Source organism: Pipistrellus hanaki (assembly GCF_964339955.1).
Source record: "Pipistrellus hanaki genome assembly, chromosome: 11".
Classification (NCBI taxonomy): domain Eukaryota; kingdom Metazoa; phylum Chordata; class Mammalia; order Chiroptera; family Vespertilionidae; genus Pipistrellus; species Pipistrellus hanaki.
In genome coordinates, this window is record NC_140513.1 from 67,698,928 (window position 1) to 67,718,711 (window position 19,784).

The window sequence follows — 19,784 nt, forward strand, 5'->3', positions numbered from 1 at the left end:
CGTTAACTGGCCAGGCATTCTGGTCCACCTGTCCGCCTGCTCACTGCTGACAAACCCCGACCCCGAGTCTGTAGCACTACTGAGCGAAAGGGCAGAACATGCCCCCCTCCATCTTAAACAGAACTTCTCTGTGTAAGCTCACACTAGTTCTTAGCTATTAGCAAGCTTTTAAATACAAAAAATGAAATGTGGTTGTTGCTGCCCATACTTTGTTGTTCATTGTTAGCAAAACCATGATCAGGTGACACATTTTAACATGCATTATAGGATCAGTAATGTCGGATGATGTGTTCTCGCGAACATGCTTTTATAAACCTGTGCTGGTGTACGCTGGCATTTGTTCATTATCTTCATGTCCCCATGGAGAAGAGGTTGCACACACAACATCAGGACGGAGTCCTGTGTCAGCTTTAAGATGTAACAACAGGCAAAACCGGTTTGGCTCAGTGGATAGAGCGTTGGCCTGCAGACTGAAAGGTCCCAGATTCGATTCCGGTCAAGGGCATGTACCTTGGTTGCGGGCACATCCCCAGTAGGGGGTGTGCAAGAGGCAGCTGATCGATGATTCTCTCTCATCGATGTTTCTAACTCTCTATCCCTCTCTCTTCCTCTCTGTAAAAAAATCAATAAAATATATTTTTTTAAAAAGATGTAACAACAGATCAGTCAACCTGACCAGCAGCCCGGATACTTCCACGTCCATAACCCTCCATGTCTCCCTACAGGGCTGAGAAGTGGTCAGGGGGTGCAGTCAGCCACAGAGTGAGCTGCGCCCAGCATTCAGTGACAAGGAGCATGGCCTGATGTCAAAACCACTGCTCCCTTCCTCCCACCACGAGAACCCATGAGCCTTGGAAGCCACATCCCTTGGAAGATCCTCTCAAAGTGACTTGCACTCAAGCTCATGGATGTCCTGCTCCTGTGACCTGGCTCACAGGAAGTAAGAGCTCAACCCATTTTCACTTCCCACCAAACAGAGACAACTGTGGGACAGTAGCTGGGGGTGATTATGTTGCCTCGTCTACATATGGAGCTGACGGCACATGCACACATGTTCACCACATACACACTGGCATCACACACACAAAACCACAAGACATTCCTGATCAAACAGTGAGTCTCTAAACATTGAAACCTCCAACTGGAAGACCCTGTAACTGTTAAAGTTCCTTCTCAGGTAAGAATATCATGAAATCCATTCAAGCTCTAATAATGTAATTTGGATCGCCGTAAAAAATCTAGTTTGCAATCTCTTGTAGCTGACCTACCACACTTAAACTCCTGAGCATACAAATGAAATGCTGAATGCAGCCATCAGCATGCCAATGAAGATGAACGTTTTTGTTTCACTCTATTTTTGGCCAACTAGTGAACTAATGACTCTCAGGGCTGCAGAAATGCCCAGTACCCCAGGGCCTGTCCGTGGAAACCTCATGTCTTCTGGTGCTGGCAGTTCTCAATCTCTAAGCCCTCGAGCAGCTAAGCAGAGTCACAGCCTGTCTTCCACGTGACAAGGGCATCTTTCTCAGAACGGGCACTGACTCACGGGCTGGAGGGCACCACCACCAGCTCCTCGTTCTCCTCCTTGCACAAACACTAGAGAGGCAGGCTTTGTTAGAAAAGCACAGGGACTGAGGACAGAAGACAGGAGAACAATGCTTAACATGAAAACTTTTTTCGTCCCAAAACTATCTTTTCAATATGAAAGACCTCTTTGAGAATGAAAAGCACCCACTGCAACCCTTACAGCTGTGCTTAGTTAGCTGTGAACTCTGGAAGAGAAGACATATAATTCCAGACTCACTGCCTCAAATCACTTACTATGCTTATATGAAGTTGTTCAGCTTTTTTCTAACTCAAAAGAGATTTTTGTAAAAAGAAGGGTATTCTAAACTGGTTTGGCTCAGCGGATAGAGCGTCAGCCTGCGGACTGAAGGGTCCCAGGTTCGATTCCGGTCAAGGGCATGTATCTTGGTTACGGGCACATCCCCAGTAGTGGGTGTGCAAGAGGCAGCTGATCGATGTTTCTAACTCTTTATCCCTCTCTTTTCCTCTCTGTAAAAAAGCAATAAGATATATTTTCAAAAAAATAAAAATAAAAAAAGGGAATTAACCAAGAACAAGAAGCTCTACTGTGAGCTATTTAGCCCTACCTAACAAATACTTAATCTATTACTGGATATATTACTGAACATATTTACTACAGAGATGCTACATTAAATAAAACAAACGGTAATAAAGTAATATTTTTTATAAATTGTATTTGCAGGTGGGTGCTGATATGTGATTTTCAAGTGCTAATTATAAAAAATATAGCTTTGAAAATTCAGATTCCAGGATTAAATAAATCAATATATTCTCTACCAACTAACTCTCCATGCTTGCAAAAAACAAGGCAGAATTTTTCAACTACATTAACCATGTTGAAATTGATTTACAGATGATTGCACAGGCTTGAACCTCATGGGTCCACTTATATGGGGATGTTTTTCAATAAATACAGTCAGCCCTCTGTATCCTCCAGGGTTTCACATCCAACCAACCTCAAATGGAAAACAGTACTTTCAATCTGCAGTTGAGATGCATTGCTCTAGGCCCATGTCAGCAAACTGCAGTTCGCGAGCCACATGCGACTCTTTGGCCACTTGAGTGTGGCTCTTTCACAAAATACCACAGCCTGGGCGAGTCTATTTTGAAGAAGTGGCGTTAGAAGAAGTTTAAGTTTTAAAAATTTGGCTCTCAAAAGAAATTTCAATCGTTGTACTGTTATGTTTGGCTCTGTTGACTAATGAGTTTGCAGACCACTGTTCTAGGCCATTTAATACAAGCGACTTAAGCATCTTGGGATTTTGGTATTGGGGTGAGGGTTTTAGAACCAATCAATCCTCTGTAGATACAAAGGATGACTACCATTGGGTTTTGGGGGAGTCAAGTTATATGGAGATTTTCAATAGCGCAGGGGGTTGGCACCCCTAACCCCCCATTTTTCAAAGGTCAAATAAATATTACTCAGCATTAATATTTATAGGAGCTAAGGCGCATGTAGTTATATTGCTACTGGCAGTAGAGTTCTTGGGTTCCCCAAGAGAGAAAGTGGGTTTATTAAGCTTATGCTCGAGCACAAGGGAGGCAGCACAGAGGAAAGGGCGATCCTCTGAGCCGGCTTCACGGCTGGCTCTGCGTGGCTGCTTTTATCAGCTGGTGGCAAAGTGGGCTTGCGGGGAAAGGCAGACTTTTTGAAAAGGTGGGCTGTGGGATTTTTAATTTCAGGGTTCAGGTGAATTCCTTTTGCCTGGTAATGACTTTGCACCTGCGCTGAGGTGTGGGATGGCAGACTGCTCATTACTGCCATCCTAGGAAGGGCCAACAGTGGTCACACCTTGGTCAACTGCACATTTGATCAGTAGTTTAAGCAGGTAGTTGAAGGGGAGATAAAATCAGCTGCCTGTTTTTGAGTAGGGAGTGAAAAAGTGGTCACACTTTTGCGGTCCAGCGTTCCTTCTGGCCACCTGGTATCCTTGGGGCCCGGGGCCTGGGTCACTGTGTTATCTCAATATGAAGGAGGATTTCATGTAATTGTTTCCATCCTCTCAAAGCGGAATAGCTGAAAGCAGGATGGGTGAGGCACAGTGGGAACTGACCTGACCACTGGCCTACGGAGTTCTGTCTAACAGGCCAAGCCTGCTGAAGGCCAGGCCGGAGAGCAGAGGCAGGAGGTAGGGGACTTCGGGGCAAGAGGACACAGGAGGCATTCTCAGCTTTTAAAAAAAGGACACTTATAAGTTTCCAGTGAGCACCAACTCTCAGAAGCCCAGAGCTGTGCGGCTGATGACTGCCCGGAGCTGCAGTGCCAGCCAGGCCATCGTCCAGGAGAGAAGCCCTCACAACAGAAGCTTCAGTACAGGCTGAGCCCAGTAAGATCACGACAAAACAAGCAGGCTATCTGAGTGGCACCTGAAGGAATTACAACACCAATCCAGGGAAGCACATTCCAGGTCAACGCAAACAAGAACTTTCTGAGAGCGAGGGTGGATCAGCTCTGGCTGCCTCTGGGTCCAGGAATGTTCCAGCCAAGAGGGGGCCTGGAGCCAGGAAAGGCACCCTCGCATTTTATGACCCTGAGTTTGGGTAGCGCACATGTGGTCCTCACAGGATACAGTACTGTTAAGTCCACCTGGTGCCTGAATCTTGAATAGCAAGAGCCTGGGTAGTGACAGATTCATCCCAAATTGTATCCAAATCTGTTCCATTCCAGGGCTCACTGAATCAGAGTTTGAATCACGGGTGTTTAATAGAAAAAGGTTCCTGTGCTTCCACTGACTGAAGATCCAGAAAGTAGAAAAGGACACTATTCTCACCCACTTACATGGTTTCACATCTATGATAAAACACGACAAATCTGTTTCTGCTGGTCTGTGTATTTTAGAAAAGCAAACATAAAACCACAGCCTAATGGCCTTTGTTTGGAAGTCACTCATGAGCTGAACTGGCATTCCTTCTCGCGGGAACACACACCTTGCAGTCAAACCAGATAGCAGCCCAAAAGAAGGATGTATTTTCACTTCTTCCAAAATGACTAGTAATTTCCAGGTTTAAAAACACACCGAACTTTCAATAAATCATAAGACTAGACAGTGTATATCATTTCATACCACATCAACTAAAATAAACTCACTAAAAACTGAATGAAAGGTCACGGGAACAGAGTGAGAGAATTCGATGAGCCCAAAATGATCTGCTTGGGGGATCTGAGAGGAAGACTATCTTTGCTTTCCTCTGGCAAAGTCTACCCTGTCAGACCAGGAAGGCTGACAGCAGAGCCATTTGCATTAGTTTTAAAAAGATAAAAATCGGCCGAAACTGGTTTGGCTCAGTGGATAGAGCATCAGCCTGCGTGTGGACTGAAAGGTCCCAGGTTCGATTCCGGTCAAGGGCATGTACCTTGGTTGCGGCACATCCCTAGCAGGGGGTGTGCAAGAGGCAGCTGATCGATGATTCCCTCTCATTGATGTTTCTAACTCTCTATCCCTCTCTCTTCCCCTCTGTGAAAAAAAATCAATAAAATATATATTTTTTTAAAAAGATAAAAATTGAAAAAGATGAACATGAACACCTCTTGAAAAAAGCAAGTATAGAATGACATGAAGAACACAGCATTTCTTAAAAAATAAAAGTGCCACTATTTATTCTATATTATGTGGTTAGAAAATATGAAAGTCTGTTTGAGGGAAGACACATGACTTAGAAAAGCCTAATGTATTTCTTTAAAGAAAGAAAAATGTGAAGCAAATATTATTTGTTAAACCTGTTCAGTGGGTATAATACTGCTCATGATACTCTCTTTTGAACTCTTTTGTTACAAAGCTTCCTATATAATAAAAGGGTAAATCCACTGAACAGCAGAACAACTGGTAGCTATGACATACATTGACACTCAGCACATGAGCTGCCCCTGATGTCAGTGTGCTCCCACAGCAGAATCCAGGTTCATGGCTGGCTGGCTGGCGAGCCGGCGAGGGAGGCAGTGGGGGCAGGAGCCTCTCCCTTAGGCAGCCGTGCTGAGGCTGTCTGGCTGAAGGCTCAGGCTGCTCCCCTCTTGGCCGGCTCCCGGGAAGTGCACCTTAGCCCTCAGCCAGACACCCCGAGGGCTCCCAGACTGCAAGAGGGCTCAGGCTGGGCTGAGGGACACCCTCCACCTCAGTGCACAAATCTCAAGCACCAAACCTCTAGTTTCTTAATAAAAAAAATTAAGTAAGAATCTTGGAAAAGGGTGAACTTAATAAAAGCAAAGCTATAAAACTGGGTATTACATAAATTTTAAAAGAAATTTTGGGAACTTATTAGTAAGGTGTATCTATAGTATAATATTGAATGCCCAGTGACATAATGTTTTTAAATGTGCAATAGCAAAAAACCTGAAAGCATTCTCAGCACTGAGCACAGGGAAGGGGTAAGGAGATTCGAGCACCTCTGCGGTGTGCACTACCGGACGCACTGCCGGGGGCCGTGCCTTCCCTGCATGGGAGCCTGGCTGGGTGACGGGGAGGTGAACGAGGCGTGTCCTGAGCTCAGTGCGAGCTGTGGGAGCAGGTCAGGGAGTTATGTTCTCTCTCATCCGCTCGCCCATACCCTTCCCCTCCCTGGCACATGTGTGCAAGCCACTGCCCTCTGTTCCAAGCAGGTCCCACTCTGGGTTCTGCACAGGTCCCACTGTGGTCCCAGCTGGGTAACCCGGCTTCCCGAAGAGGAAGCCCTGCAGGCGCTGTGCCATTCTTCACACTGTCTTCATGTCCACGGGTGACATCTCCTGATCATCAACCATTATGGCAGGGCGTGTTGTTGGCCAGTAAGCTGTATTTTCATGAATCCAAACATAAAGGACATTTATGTTGCTTTCAAGTTTTGGCAGTTACAAATAGACCTGTTTTAAGTATCCGTGTGCAGGTTTTTGTGTGGTCCTATGTTTTCAACCCTTTGATAAATGCCCAGGAGCATAATTACTGGGTCCTATGGTGAAAGTATGTTTAGTTTTGTAAGAAGCTGTCAAACTGTGTCATTCTGCATTCTCAGCAGCAATGAATGAGTTCCTGTGCTGCGCATCCTGTGCTGGCAGTGTCACGGTTCCAGACTTTGGCCATTCAACTAGGTGTGTGGTGGGAGTTCCCCACTTCTCACTGAGGAAGGCCAGGAGGACACCATGAGTGCCTTCTCAAACCCACTGGACCTTGTTTTCTCTTGGGCAGCTTTTCACAAATATACCAGGATTAGCTTGTACCTACAAAATCTATATCCGCAGACCTGAGGTAGCCTTAAGCATCTGTGTGTTTTTTTAATTCTCCCAATGACTTTGAAGCATAGCTAGGATTTGAGAACTATCGATTCAACCAGGAAACCAAATGCTGCTGACAAGTCAATTTTGACATATCTGATGTGTCCTCTTTTAGATGGGATTGTCTGTGAGATAAGATGGACATTAAGAGCTGTGATGGAAAGGACAAAATTATAATCACCTCTAGATCTCCAATACCCAATAAGTTTCTGACGAAGTATGGATTGGACACGTTCTGGTCTTTCCCCCGACAGGGCCCCACGCTGTGCAGCAATGGGACAGGGGTGTTTGTTTTCCTTCTAACAGCCCACACCCCCATTCTGTGTGGAGCTCCGAGGTTTTCTCAGTGCTGCAGAGGACCACAGGCTCAGAGGGAAATCATGAAGAAAAAGCAGTCATTCCCCAAAGGCAATGCACATGGGCCCAGCTTTTCTTCTGAAAATACAAAATCCTGAGGCCAACGAAGATCTTGATATAAGAGTTCTGGGTTAGAATCTAAAATTCCAGGCAGGTTTAGAAAACTCTGGTTATAATCAGGTCTCCCCGTTTTTATTCCTAAGGACACACGCTAAGCTTCTAGTATTATTCTTTAAAATCTCCTCACAACACTATACCTATCCCAATCTGCCAAGTGATTAATATAGATGGGTTCTAATGAGTAAAAAAATTATGATCCAATACTGTTTGTTCAAAATTCTGAATGTGTATTCCTGTAGGATAATATAATGCACTATAATTGGCAAAAACCACTTATGACCTTATATAGATACTAGAGGCCTGGTGCATGAAATTCATGTATTGGGCCCCTCAGCCCGACCTGCACCCTCTCACAATCCAGGATCCCTGAGTAGATGTCCAACTGCTGGCAGTTGGCCATCCCTCTTACAATCTGGGACCACTGGCTCCTAACCACTTGCCTGCCTGCCTGATTGCCCTAACCACTTGCCTGCCCACCTGATTGCCCTCAATCACCTGTCTTGGCCCCTGCCGCAGCAGCTTCATCCAGAAGGTTGTTGATTATCCAGTCTAATTAGCATATAATGCTTTTATTATCATAGATCATGTCTGGAGAGCTGAATGTCTTCCATTTCCAGACTTGGAAGTGGGGAGTGTGCACGCTGCCATGGTTTTTTCCTGTTATCCAGTGGCAGCTCATGGGGTGTCCCGGCCGGAGCCTGCGGGGTGTCCCTGCGGGAGTGTTTTAGATTAAACATAGTTTGCATCTGGCTGTTTTCTATCTCGGTGCACACAGAACAGGTGCATTGTCCTGACCTTGGCTCTGCTCTGACCACAGGGAGAGCTCCTCAGAGGCGGGAGGGCCTCCCCGTTTCTCTGAAGGGCCTGGCTTGGGGCTGACACCCTGTGGGCTCCAGAAATGTTTCCCGAGGGGTCAATGGAAGGGCGCTGAGAACACTTTACCTAACTCTACAGGGACAGCAGCATCTGAAAGGGAGCGCAGGGCTTTTTAAAAAGGAGGCTTTTCTGGGGATAGTGTCTAATTTGTTTGGTTTAGTTTGGGTTGCCTTCCTTTTCTACTGAGTGAACCTCTAAAGCTCTCCATGGCTATCAGGCCAATGAATGCAATGCTGGGAGAGCTAGAACAGCTCGGCTCTCGTGGCATCCGTCTGAATGGCGGGTGCCAGTCTCTGCTGTTGGTTGCCTGTCACTGGGTGGCAGGTGCCATCCTCTGGGTGGTGGATGCGTCTCTGGTGTTGGGTGCCAGTCTCTGGGACTCGGTGGGAGTGTGAAGAACTCAGCTGTGAGCACAACTACCCTCTGGTCTCAGCTGTGTGTGGCTGAGGCGGAGGACCAGGCTGGCCCTGGCAGTGGTTTGAACGTGGCCCTGGGTGAGGGGGAGGGCACTCTCCCTGCCCACGGGAGCTGCTCTCAGTGCCCGTCACCCGGCATTGCTGCCGGATTGTGCAGGTAAGTCAGTGAGGCAGAGTGGCCTGGCCGACCTCACCCAGTGGTGGGTACCCGCTGGGCTCCAGTGCAGGCCGTCTCCCTGACCAGGCCCGGGTGTGGCAGGGCCATGGAACTCGAGGCGGCGGCAGTAGGCTTTGTGGGACAGCGGGTGTTTGTGATGTTCGCTCGGAGACGTGGGCTCCATGTATTCCATTCCCACCAGGACCATGCCTTGTTCTGGGTTCGCTGCATCCCTTACTTCTAACCTTTCTCACTGGTGTCATTATTCCAAGTTGAAGGTCAAACAAACGGAGACTCTGAGGGGTGGATCGGGCGAAGGCAGCAGTAGGGATGAAGGGGCATCCGTTCACATCCGGTGTGCTTTGCTCCCAGCCCTGCTTACATCGCTGTGCGTGGCTCTTCACCCAGAGGTGCGGGTGTCCGGTCTGCTGCTTTCGGGGGTGCTGAGCCTGGACTCCCAGCCGCGTTGCACAGTCCTGGAGTGGAGGGAGGTCCCGAGCCCGCCTCCCTGCATCTAGGTGGGCCAGTGCGAAATGGAAATGGCGCCTGGAGCCGATTTCCTGGCCAATGCCCCCTGGCAGGCCACCCTCCCTTGTCAGCCAGCACAGTGAGTGTTTACAATCCCGGGACTCTCGTTAAGCACCCATGAGCACCTGGTTCTGCACCAGGAAGTCCTGAGGGTGCGCGGGCCGAGTGTGAGGGCGCTGGCCGGGGTGGGCTGCTCCCCTTCCTCCTGGGCCGCTTCCTGTCTCCTCCTGGCTTAGTTGTACCAGTTATAAAACGGAGATAAGGGTATAATTTAAACCAGGCTGGCCCCTGGCTCCTCCGCCGTCCTCCCTCTCCATCTCTGCTCTGGCCCAGCGCCTGGCTGGGCCTCCCCCATCGCAGAGCCGCTCAGCTCAGGCTCTGGCCCGCCATCCGCAGGGAGGAGGAGGCTCAGCTTCTTGCAGACAGGGAAGCGGCTGTGGAGTGGGAGGTGGGGTCTTTCCCCCCAGGAGGAAGTTTGTGCTTTAAAGCTGATGCTCTCGGTCCGCCTCCCAGGGGGGAAGGCTGCGGGTTACTGCAGGCGCCCCCTCCACCCCCTCCCAGCAGGGAAGACTGAGGGTTACTGCAGGTGCCAAAGTCTGTGTTGAAGTCCCTGTTAAAGTCCCCACTCCTGAGCCTCTCACAGCTGGAAGGCTGCGCAGTGGAGGCCCCATGTCCCTTTGGAAGACACTGAGGATAAATGGGAGCCTGCCAGCTGCGGGGAGGGGCCAGGAGGTCTGCCTTGTGCCCGCTCGCCAGTCCCGTCCCGCCTGCTGCCACCCAGCCTGGTTCCCCTTAGTTCCCGGTGGGCCATCCAGCATAGGAGCCTGGGGGGGGGGGGGGGGGGGGCACCTAGTGGTGCTCCATGCACTTCCCAGTGCTCGGTTGTCCGGTCTGGTTGAGCCGGCCTAGGCCATTATCAGTAGATCTCTATGGACAAAGAGGTCTTGGGCTCTAACTTAGGATGCCAAGAAAACATCTCCCCAAGTCCATGTAGCCTCTGGACTCGGATTTCCACCTCAGTCCTCACTGTCTGCTTAGCTCCACGGTGGGGCCCTATTAGCACAGGAAAAACCAGGGAGCACTGCATCTCCAGATTACTTCTATCTGCTTAGCACAGAAACCCAACACAGGCGATTTTCACATGAACCCATTTCTGCTGGCTTCAAATTGTGTGTATGTGACTTGAATATTGCCCTTTCCTCTGAATATTGCCCCAGCCTCTCTCCAATCTCATCCTGACACTCCAGAACACACACAAGCCACCCTTAGCTCCACCCTGCCCATGCCCTGCCCGCTGTAGTTCTGTGCTGGAGCTTTGTGAGTCCCTCAGTACAATTCAGATTTCTGCATCAGTCAGAAGACTCAGGAAATGCTTTATAGAAGGATTTACAGGCACTTATTGCCTACATTAATCTGCCTACAAATGCCACTCTAAACACCCCAGATTCTTTAGCACTTATACCTCTGTTCTCCAAAAAATACTAAAAAGTGAAAGCTAATTCAGGAGTGTCAACTTCATTTATAAAATACTTATACTGAAATGTCATTTGATGATTTAATAAAAATATGAAAGCACTTTATAGAACATTACATATTTTTTTAAGAAGCTCATTTAAACTCATCTATCAACTCATATCAATGCCAAATGTTAAGTGTCTCTACCCCTTTTCTCCTAATCTCCTCCTCTGGCATAGTGTTCTAGCCCCAAGTACACAATAATGACTGCTTAATCCACAACTGCCGCAGGAGGACCAGCTATCCCTGAGATACAGGAAGTACTGATGTGTCCTATGGGCTGCTCACCTCAGGCTTTGACCATTCATTCACCATTAGTCACTCACAGCCTTTTCTACCATTCTTCCTACAAGAGTAGCAGTGACAGCAACAAGCATTCAGTAAGTACCTATTTACATATACTCTTTTTCATAGTTACATGAGTATCCCACTTTAAAACAGGATTCCTGAGGCTGAGGGGAGGAATCAAGATGCCCACAGCCTTGGAACCCAGCTTCTCATCTGTCTCACCAGCATCTACTGGACATCCCCATATGCCTGAAGGAAAACAAGGACACCATAATCTGTCTCCATCATGTCTGCCTTAACTAAAGTAAAGTAATACATGGTATCAAGTGTACCTCCTTCCAACACCCCAAGTCCCCCTCTCCAAGAGTAACCCTAAATTACATCCAATCATTTCACTCTCCAGATTCAAAAACTTTTCATGAATTAAGTCATTCAGTCAAATAGTTGCCCACTGCTGGTACAAGAGTGAAGGTGACAGGCGAGACTCTGGCTCCCCAAAGTTGAAATAATTGGGGGAAGTAGGTGTGAGAATTCAAGGTAGGTGACATGATGTTGGCCTGGCGGACTGATACAGGTGAAGACCCCGAGAAGTGACAGTGAAACCTAGATCTCAGATACTGGAATAGCTCAAGGATAGCCAGTCTGGGAGAGAGCTCTAGGCCCACAGCCAGTGTGACACATTCCAGGCAGGAATGAAGCCAGAGCCTGGAGAGTGAGGGGCAGAGGGCAATGGAGTCAGACTCTGGGGAAGCAGGTGGGTAGTTGGGAGTTTGTTGTAAATAAGATGGGAAAGCAGGGACCAGTTCATTTTTAAAGGTCACTGGCTGCAGGAAAGAATGTGAATAATGGCGGGGCTGAGGGAAAGCAACAGGAGAGTGAACCCTGTTCCATAAGGAGGCTTCTGTGACAACCACAGTCCCAACCGGAAAATGAGCCAGCAGAGGATATGGCCTGTCTCCACTACCCCACTTCTTTGATCCTGCAGCATCAGGACCATCCATATTCACTTGTCCGTCACCCACCCATAGAGATAGCCATCGACACCTTGCAATTGACTTTTATCTCTGTGCCCAAATTACATAGCACACAGTACTAACGCTGTGCTTAAAGGAGCAAATGAGCATAAAGGACAAGGATTAGGGACATTTTCAACCCTGGGATCAATCTTCTGAAACCTTCTTAATCCTCTGGCAGTGTCAGGAACATGCCATCTCTTGTATATGCCGTGAGCACACTGGCACAACCATCAGCAGCACAATTTCTCACAGCTTTCCTGCTCTGCACCCCAGGAAAGGCAATCTGACTCTGGAGGAGACTATTACTTTACAACCTCTCAGGAGACAGTCACTGCCAACAGGCCTCAAGCAAACAGCTTATAACTGTGTTTATCCGCCAATTTTAAATCTCAGTTAAATCTGGTCCTTTGGGGGGGAAGAAAAAGAGGAAATGAAAAGACAACAAAAGAGGACACACACACATCCACACATTTGTGAAAGCATGTGGCTTTCTATATCCTCAACATACTCTGCAAGAGGACACCTAAGGGACACAGAGACTCAGCATCACCGCCATCTGCAACCTTGGTGCTCATGGCCCTACTTTTCTCCTCCACTTCCCTAAGTCTGGGTTTCCTCTTGCAATCAGTGCTTTCAGGGATTACTACTGAGTCTGCCCAGGAAGCTCAGCTACATTTATTTATAAAACTGCAGAGATCCCCTCTCAAAAGAAGCCCATAAGGTTATCATGTAAATATTTAAATCTCCTTGGTTACCGCATGATCAACATCCATAATAAAGACCTTGATTTACTTACCTAAGTAGTGTGGTGGGTGAAATGCCACAGGCTTACTAGTCGCTGAATAATATCCAATTGCTCTCTTAAAGCGAATAACTTTGTCATCTGTTCTAGACTAAAATAAACATAGAAAACCTGTGTAAATTAGCATGCCATGGGTCATGTGTTTCAACATATTTTTATAATTAAGTACACATATAAAATATCTGTAGCCTTGCCGAAACCAGTTTGGCTCAGTGGATAAAGCGTCGGCCTGCGGACTGAAAGGTCCCAGGTTTGATTCCTGTCAAAGGCATGTACCTTGGTTGCAGGCACATCCCCAGTAGGGGGTTTGCAAGAGGCAGCTGATGGATGTCTCTCCCTCATCGATGTTTCTAACTCTCTATCCCTCTCTCTTCCTCTCTGTAAAAAATCAATAAAATATATTAAAAATATATATATATCTGTAGCCTTCCAAGCTAGAATAAGAGTTTAGAACAACATTAAAATCTCCAAGGAAAATCAAGAGAGCAAGGCAGGTAACACAGAACCTGAAGCGGCAGTGGGAGCCCTGGACTCTGCTATGGAGCCCTCAACTTCTTGGCCAAGTCCCTGGTGCTGCCAGAAATTTTACTTTCCATGTCCACCAAGTAGGACAGCTGTTTTAGATCTTCAGGGAGCAGAGAGAAGTCACACAAACTTCAACACTTTTACTAACCCCGATGCCTCAAATTCTTTACTTCCCACAAAAGGAAGACAAAATCTCTAATTTGACCATCACCTAAAGGGAAGGACAAATTAGAGATTCACAATTCCACTTGACCCACTGGATATGACTGCCTTCTTAGTAGAAATCCTACCAAGTTATAATGGAAACTCTAGAGCAACAGAGACCTCAACACTCATCTCCCTTAATCCCTCTTCAGTGCGGGCCAGAGGAGCCAGCTGGGAGGCTGGCACGGAGGCCTGACAGCCGGGCAAGTGCTCCTGGACACGCCGGTGTGTGCTCCTCCAGCCCCTTCCACACCTGGCGCACGCCACTGTGCAAAGCGCTGCCCGGAGCCTCGTTTCTACCTGAGAGTGCTGGAAAACGTCTTTAGCTATGGCATCCAAGTCCGAGGTGTCCTGGATGTTGCGGACATAGTCAGCCACAGCCTTGATCACCACGTCACATGGCGGCAAGACCAGCTGGTGGGCCCGGACCTGAGAAAACAAGCACAAATGTCAATAGCCTAATTCCAAACACAGGGTCCAGAAACTCCAGGTGCTGTTTCCTTCCAAGGACCCAATTATTACCAATCTGTGAACACTTGGCCACAAGACTCTGGTACTCTGAGGTTCAAGCCCTGGGTCTCCCTTACAGACAGTTATTGAAAAGCTGCCTGGTTAGGTTCAGCAGTATCAGACAGCCTTTCTGTGACGTGCTCATGATCAGCTCCAGGCTTGAGACCCTGAGCCCCCTAATAGCCAGCCATGAGAAGGCCTGGGCCAAAGATGCTTCCCTTCGTTCGATGCCAGCCAGCAGGAGGCTGTGCCAGGCAACAGTCCCACCCGCCCAAGTCCACTGCAGAAAGACAAGGGAGGAAGCCAGTATCCCTCCCTGCTGAGGGACATATCTGATAAAAGACTTTTGGAATAAAGTATAGGAGTATTTTATTGTCTGAGAATAGTTGATACCAGGAAAAGGTAAGTAAACTGAGATATAATATAATAACACCCTTTTGTTATTCTCAGGAACAAAGATGAAACAGGTACTAACTTTATTTCCAGAAATTAAAAAAAAAAAAATTGAATGATAGCATGAAATTATGTCTTTATTTCCCATTTCATCATGAAGAGCATAAAAGCAAAGAAGAGGCAAAAGAATCTAAAGGCTTTGGGCCTAATCCTTCCAAGAGGAAGGAACACTTGCAAACTCTTTGATGAGGCCAGAATTATCCTAACTGTAAAACCAGATAAAGACACTATAAAGAAAGAGAATTACAGGCCAATATCCCTGATGATCATAGATGCTAAAATCCTCAACAAAGTATTAGCATCCAGCAATATATTTAAAAAAATCATACACCACGATCAAGTGGGAGTTATTCCTGGGATGCAAAGCTGGTACATTATTCACAAGTCAATAAATGTGATACATCACGTGAACAAACTGAAAGACAAAAATCACATGATCATATTAATAGATGCAGAAAAGGCATTTGACAAAATGCAACACCCATTTTTGATAAAAATTCTAAGCAAAGTGGGAATAGAGGGAGCATATCTACACATGATAAAGGCCTTATATGACAAACCTACAGCCAACATCATACTCAATGGGCAAAAACTAAAAGCATTTCCCCCAAGAACAGGAACAAGACAGTGATGATTTGTTCATACCTAAAAGCATTTCCACTCTCACCAAACTTATTCAACACAGTACTAGAAGTCCTAGCCACAGCAATCAGACAGGAAGAAATAAAAGGCATCCAAATTAGAAAGGAGGAAGTAAAACTCTCATTATTCACAGATGGCATGATATTGTACATAGAAAACCCTAAAGACTCCACCAAAAAGCTACTAAATTTAATAAATGAATTTGGCAATGTAGCAGGATACAAAATCAACACCCAAAAATCAATGGCTTTTTTATACAACTAGAGGTTCAGTGCACAAATTAGTACACCGGTGAAGTCCCTCAGCTTGGGCTACAGGGATCAGCAAAACCAGCTCTCTGACATTCCAGGAGGGGTCCTGGATTGCGAGAGGGCAGTTCTCAGGTGACTCACCCCAGAATTGGGCTCCCTCCTTTCTGGTTCCAGGTGCGTCACCCGAGAACCACAGCTGCCAAGTCACCTCAGTAAAAAGAAAGACTTCTGTATTGGAGAACATATTTGGAAATGATACATCTGATAAAAGGTTAATATCCAAAAACTATGAGGAATTCATACAACTTAAAAAAGGAAGACAAATAATCCAATAAAAAAATGGGCAAAGGACTTAGACATATCTCCAAAGAGGACATAGAGATGACTACAAGACATGAAAAAAATGCTCAAAGTCACTAATCATACAAGAGATGCAAATCAAAGTGACAATGAGGTACCATCTCACACCTGTAAGAATGGCTATCATCAATAAATGACAAGTGCCGGTGAGGATGCAGAGAAAAGGGAACCCTAGTACACTGCTGGTGGGAATGCAGACTGGTGCAGCCACTATGGAAAAGCAGTATGAAGTTTCCTCAAAAAATTAAAGATGAATCTGCCATTTGACCCAGTGATCCCACTTCTAGGAATATATCCTAAGAAACCCAAAGCAGCAATCAGAAAGAATGTATGCACCCCTATGTTCATACAGCACAATTTACAATAGCTGAGATCTGGAAACAGCCCAAATGCCCATCAGTAGATGAATGGATAAAAAAGCTGTAGTACATTTATACCATGGAATACTATGCAGCAGTAAAAAGGAAGAATCTCTTACCCTTTGAGACACCATGGAGGGACCTGGAGAGTATCATGCTAAGTGAAATAAGTCAGTCAGAGAAAGACAAGTATCATGTGATCACACTCATGTATGGAATCTAAGTAACAATATAAACTGATGAACAGAGTGGATCCAGAGACATGGAAGCATGGAACAGAGTGCAGAATCTCAGAGGAAAGGTGGGAGGTAATAAACCAAATACCTTGAATGCATATATGCATAACTCATAGACACAGATAATAATGACGGCCTGGGGCGGGCTGGAAGGGGTCAATAGGGGGACATACATAATAATTTCAATAAATAATTATTTTTAAAAAATTATAGGACATATCCTAACAAATAAATACATATATAAAATAGAGGCTTTGGGTCTCCAGAGCTGTGTGCTCCTGCCATTCCCATGTGAATGTGGTGTGTTCTGTGGCAGCCAGATGACCTCGGGCCCAGCCTGTTACCTTGAATTGCTCAGATGACTAAACAGCAACATAGAGTCCTCCAGTGCAAAAAGGGAAGCACGAAGGCGTTCCCCGGGGAACTGTGAGGCCCCCGAGCTGCTTGTGCTGACAGTGGAAGGAGGCCACAGTGTGCGGTGGCCTCTGAAGCCAGGAAAGGCAGGAAACTCTCCTGAGCCTCCAAGGGAACGAGGCCCTGCAGACACCTTGATTTTAGCTCAGTGAGGCCCATGTTGGACCTGTGGCTTGTTCAGTAGAACTGTGACCTATGGAAATCTGTGTTGTTTTAGGATACCAAAAGGAAAAGGTCTCCTCACCAAAAGGGAGGAGAAAATTAGAAAAACTCAGCCTAATCAAATGGAACAGAAGAAACCTCTGGGAAAATAGATATTTATATTTTAAGTTATTATTATGCAAATTTTCAGATGCACAAGAGTTCATTCAATTTCCTTAAAACACATACACACACACACACACACACACACACAATTAATTCCAATAATTCCAACTGGAAACAATATTTCACGTGTTTGAGCAGCTGCTCTACTTCTTAGGAAGGCAAACCCCACAGAGGGGACGGCAGAGGGCCACCGCCATGCCTGCGGGCCAGAAGCCTTCCCCGGAACCAGGCCCTCCAGGTGAAGGCGAAAACCTCTGGCACCCTGCCCCGCGGGAGGAAGTCCCTGGACAGCGCATCCAGCCCTGCGGAAGTTCTACACTCTAACCACTCCCACCTTCAGAGTACGTACTAGCAGTTCCGCAGCAGGGCAGGCAGGAGGCCTGGGGCAGCCCCAGGAGTGGCCTACACTCCGCAGACTCGGCATTTTCCCCTCAGCGAGTGTACACCCAGGGCGGAGACGGGGACAGGGACGCCCGACACTCTAAGTGCAGTGGGGGCTAATTGCCCAGGCATGCCTCTAAAAGCCTAGGATCACCTAATTATGCTGTGATTCTGGAATGGCTGATCGTTTTAGAAGGATTTTATATACAGGACAAAAAAATGACAATTAACATGGTAACAACAGAATCTGCTAGATATAAAAAGGCCAAAATATGAAAAGGCCTCCCTCCGATGGGAGGGAGCCATTGAGGTGATGCAAGCTGACTCTCCTAGGGGACACCAGGACACTATGGAAGCATGGGCAGCCCCTCGCTGACCCACCGACCTCAAATGAAAATGACAGAGTGTTGCTTTTGTGCCTGCAGACATCCTTGTCTTCACTACCCACATCCCATAACACTGTGGCTAAAAGATCCTACAATTAAAGGGCCCAAATCCTTCTGAATATTTAAGACTATCGTAAATCTGCGTCCTTTATCATTTCCCATGGCCCAGACTCTTCCCTCAGACCCACTTACCCCTCAACCTCCTGCTTTATTCCTATTAGCCTTCCAAATCTGACTCAGGGTCAACTCCATATTCCCTGGACTCAGGGCAGACTTTGACGGTGCTTACAGAGGGCCCCTCCCCCCATCAGTCCAGGAGAGCGCAGGTGACAGCATGCGCACCACAGGCAGACTTGGAAGGCTTCACTGAACACGGAAAAAGCACGTGAGATGACTTCTAAAATTCAGGTGGTACTAAGCTTTACCAAAACAACTGACCATAGAATTCCATTTAGCAGTAAGATGCCTGGTACATTTTAATATGGATATGTCTACAAACATCCAATTTATTAAAATTTTGACACTCCTGCTAACTTTTAATCTGTATTTTCTTTAAACACCATGCCATGGTGTGTGTGAGGGAAACCATGCAGTCCTGCTAGAAAACCGAGCGTCATCAGGACCAATTCAATGGGGAAAGCAAAAACCCTAATAATCCTGGCCACCTTAAATAATGTCTCTTTATATCCATACACATACACATACATACACACACCCACACACACATACACACACACACCGTACCCATGAGGGTATTTATCTACACACTTTTGACTGGAAAAAACCCCACAATGAGATATGTTGGCCCACAAAAAGGGCTATCACCTTATATTGCTAAATCTACCCCAAAACACTGGAAAATAGCATCGGCCTTATCCTGTTATAGCAGCAAGTGCACATGGCAGTTACAGTAATCTGTCCTTGTCTGTCCATAAAAACAAAACTAACACACCAAATAAATGAAGTGCTAGATGCTTCACGACAGGCTTCAAAATATTTTAACGGGGCCCATTTCTCTTCCCCAACCCCACTTTTTTTTTTTTTGGAGCAATATTGAGGTTTTTTTTTATTTTAGCTCTAAAGTTTATATTGCTACATATCAAAATTAAACTTGAAGACATATATACTTTCTATCTCCAAGGATACACAAATTCTGTTTATTTAAGAAGCAAATGTTTAAGATCTAATTGTCTTTTTTATGAGACCTTGTAGCAATTTCGGTAATTGTTAGTCACTTGTTTTACAAGTAAAGAAATAAAATCTTGGAGCTGGAAAAGATCTCCCTTAGCTTCCGGCAGATAATTAAATAATAAATAGATGATGTCTGTGTGGAAATTTATAACTGCCGCTACACAAAATATCCCCTCCTGCGACAGGTTTTCACTCTTGGTATCGTCTTTCCCCCTCTGTCCTGTTTTACAGAAAAATGTGCACTGCTGTCTCCCCCGGCGCAGGTGGGAATGATGTGGAAGCCACTCAGCGAGGGCAGGCCTCACCTCTGCAGAACCCGAGCCAGCAGGCCTCACTCTGCCACCAGGACGAGCCCCTATTCCTTTTGCCAGTCTTGACAGCCACTACCTTGTATTTAGTTCTGAACCCCCAGAAGACGCAGGACTGGGTTAGAGCGGAGGCCCGGGCACATGTGCCTGCAGTCACCTGGCCGGCCACCCCCCAGGACTGCCCAGATGCCTGCCACACTTCTGCCCTAGCCCACTGTGGGCCTCTCATGTCACCAAGCAGCGGCACCAGGGATAACCCCTGAACAAGTGGCTGGCATGGCCACACAGCCACAGGGCCAGGCTAGGTGGAAACAACCCCGAGCTGCAGAGACA

General features: G+C 46.7%; 1 protein-coding gene across 1 annotated transcript in view; it reads right to left on the minus strand.

Moving 5' to 3' along the window:
* Positions 1 to 19,784, minus strand: part of FAM120A (family with sequence similarity 120 member A) — a 102,736-nt gene that overhangs the window by 45,753 nt on the left and 37,199 nt on the right. Inside the window, exons 4-5 of the mRNA XM_084898947.1 lie at positions 13,934 to 14,062; positions 12,899 to 12,995 (exon numbers count right to left, since the gene is read on the minus strand). Of these exons, the coding sequence (XP_084755073.1) occupies positions 12,899 to 12,995; positions 13,934 to 14,062 (226 nt within the window). The remainder of the gene's footprint in view (positions 1 to 12,898; positions 12,996 to 13,933; positions 14,063 to 19,784) is intronic.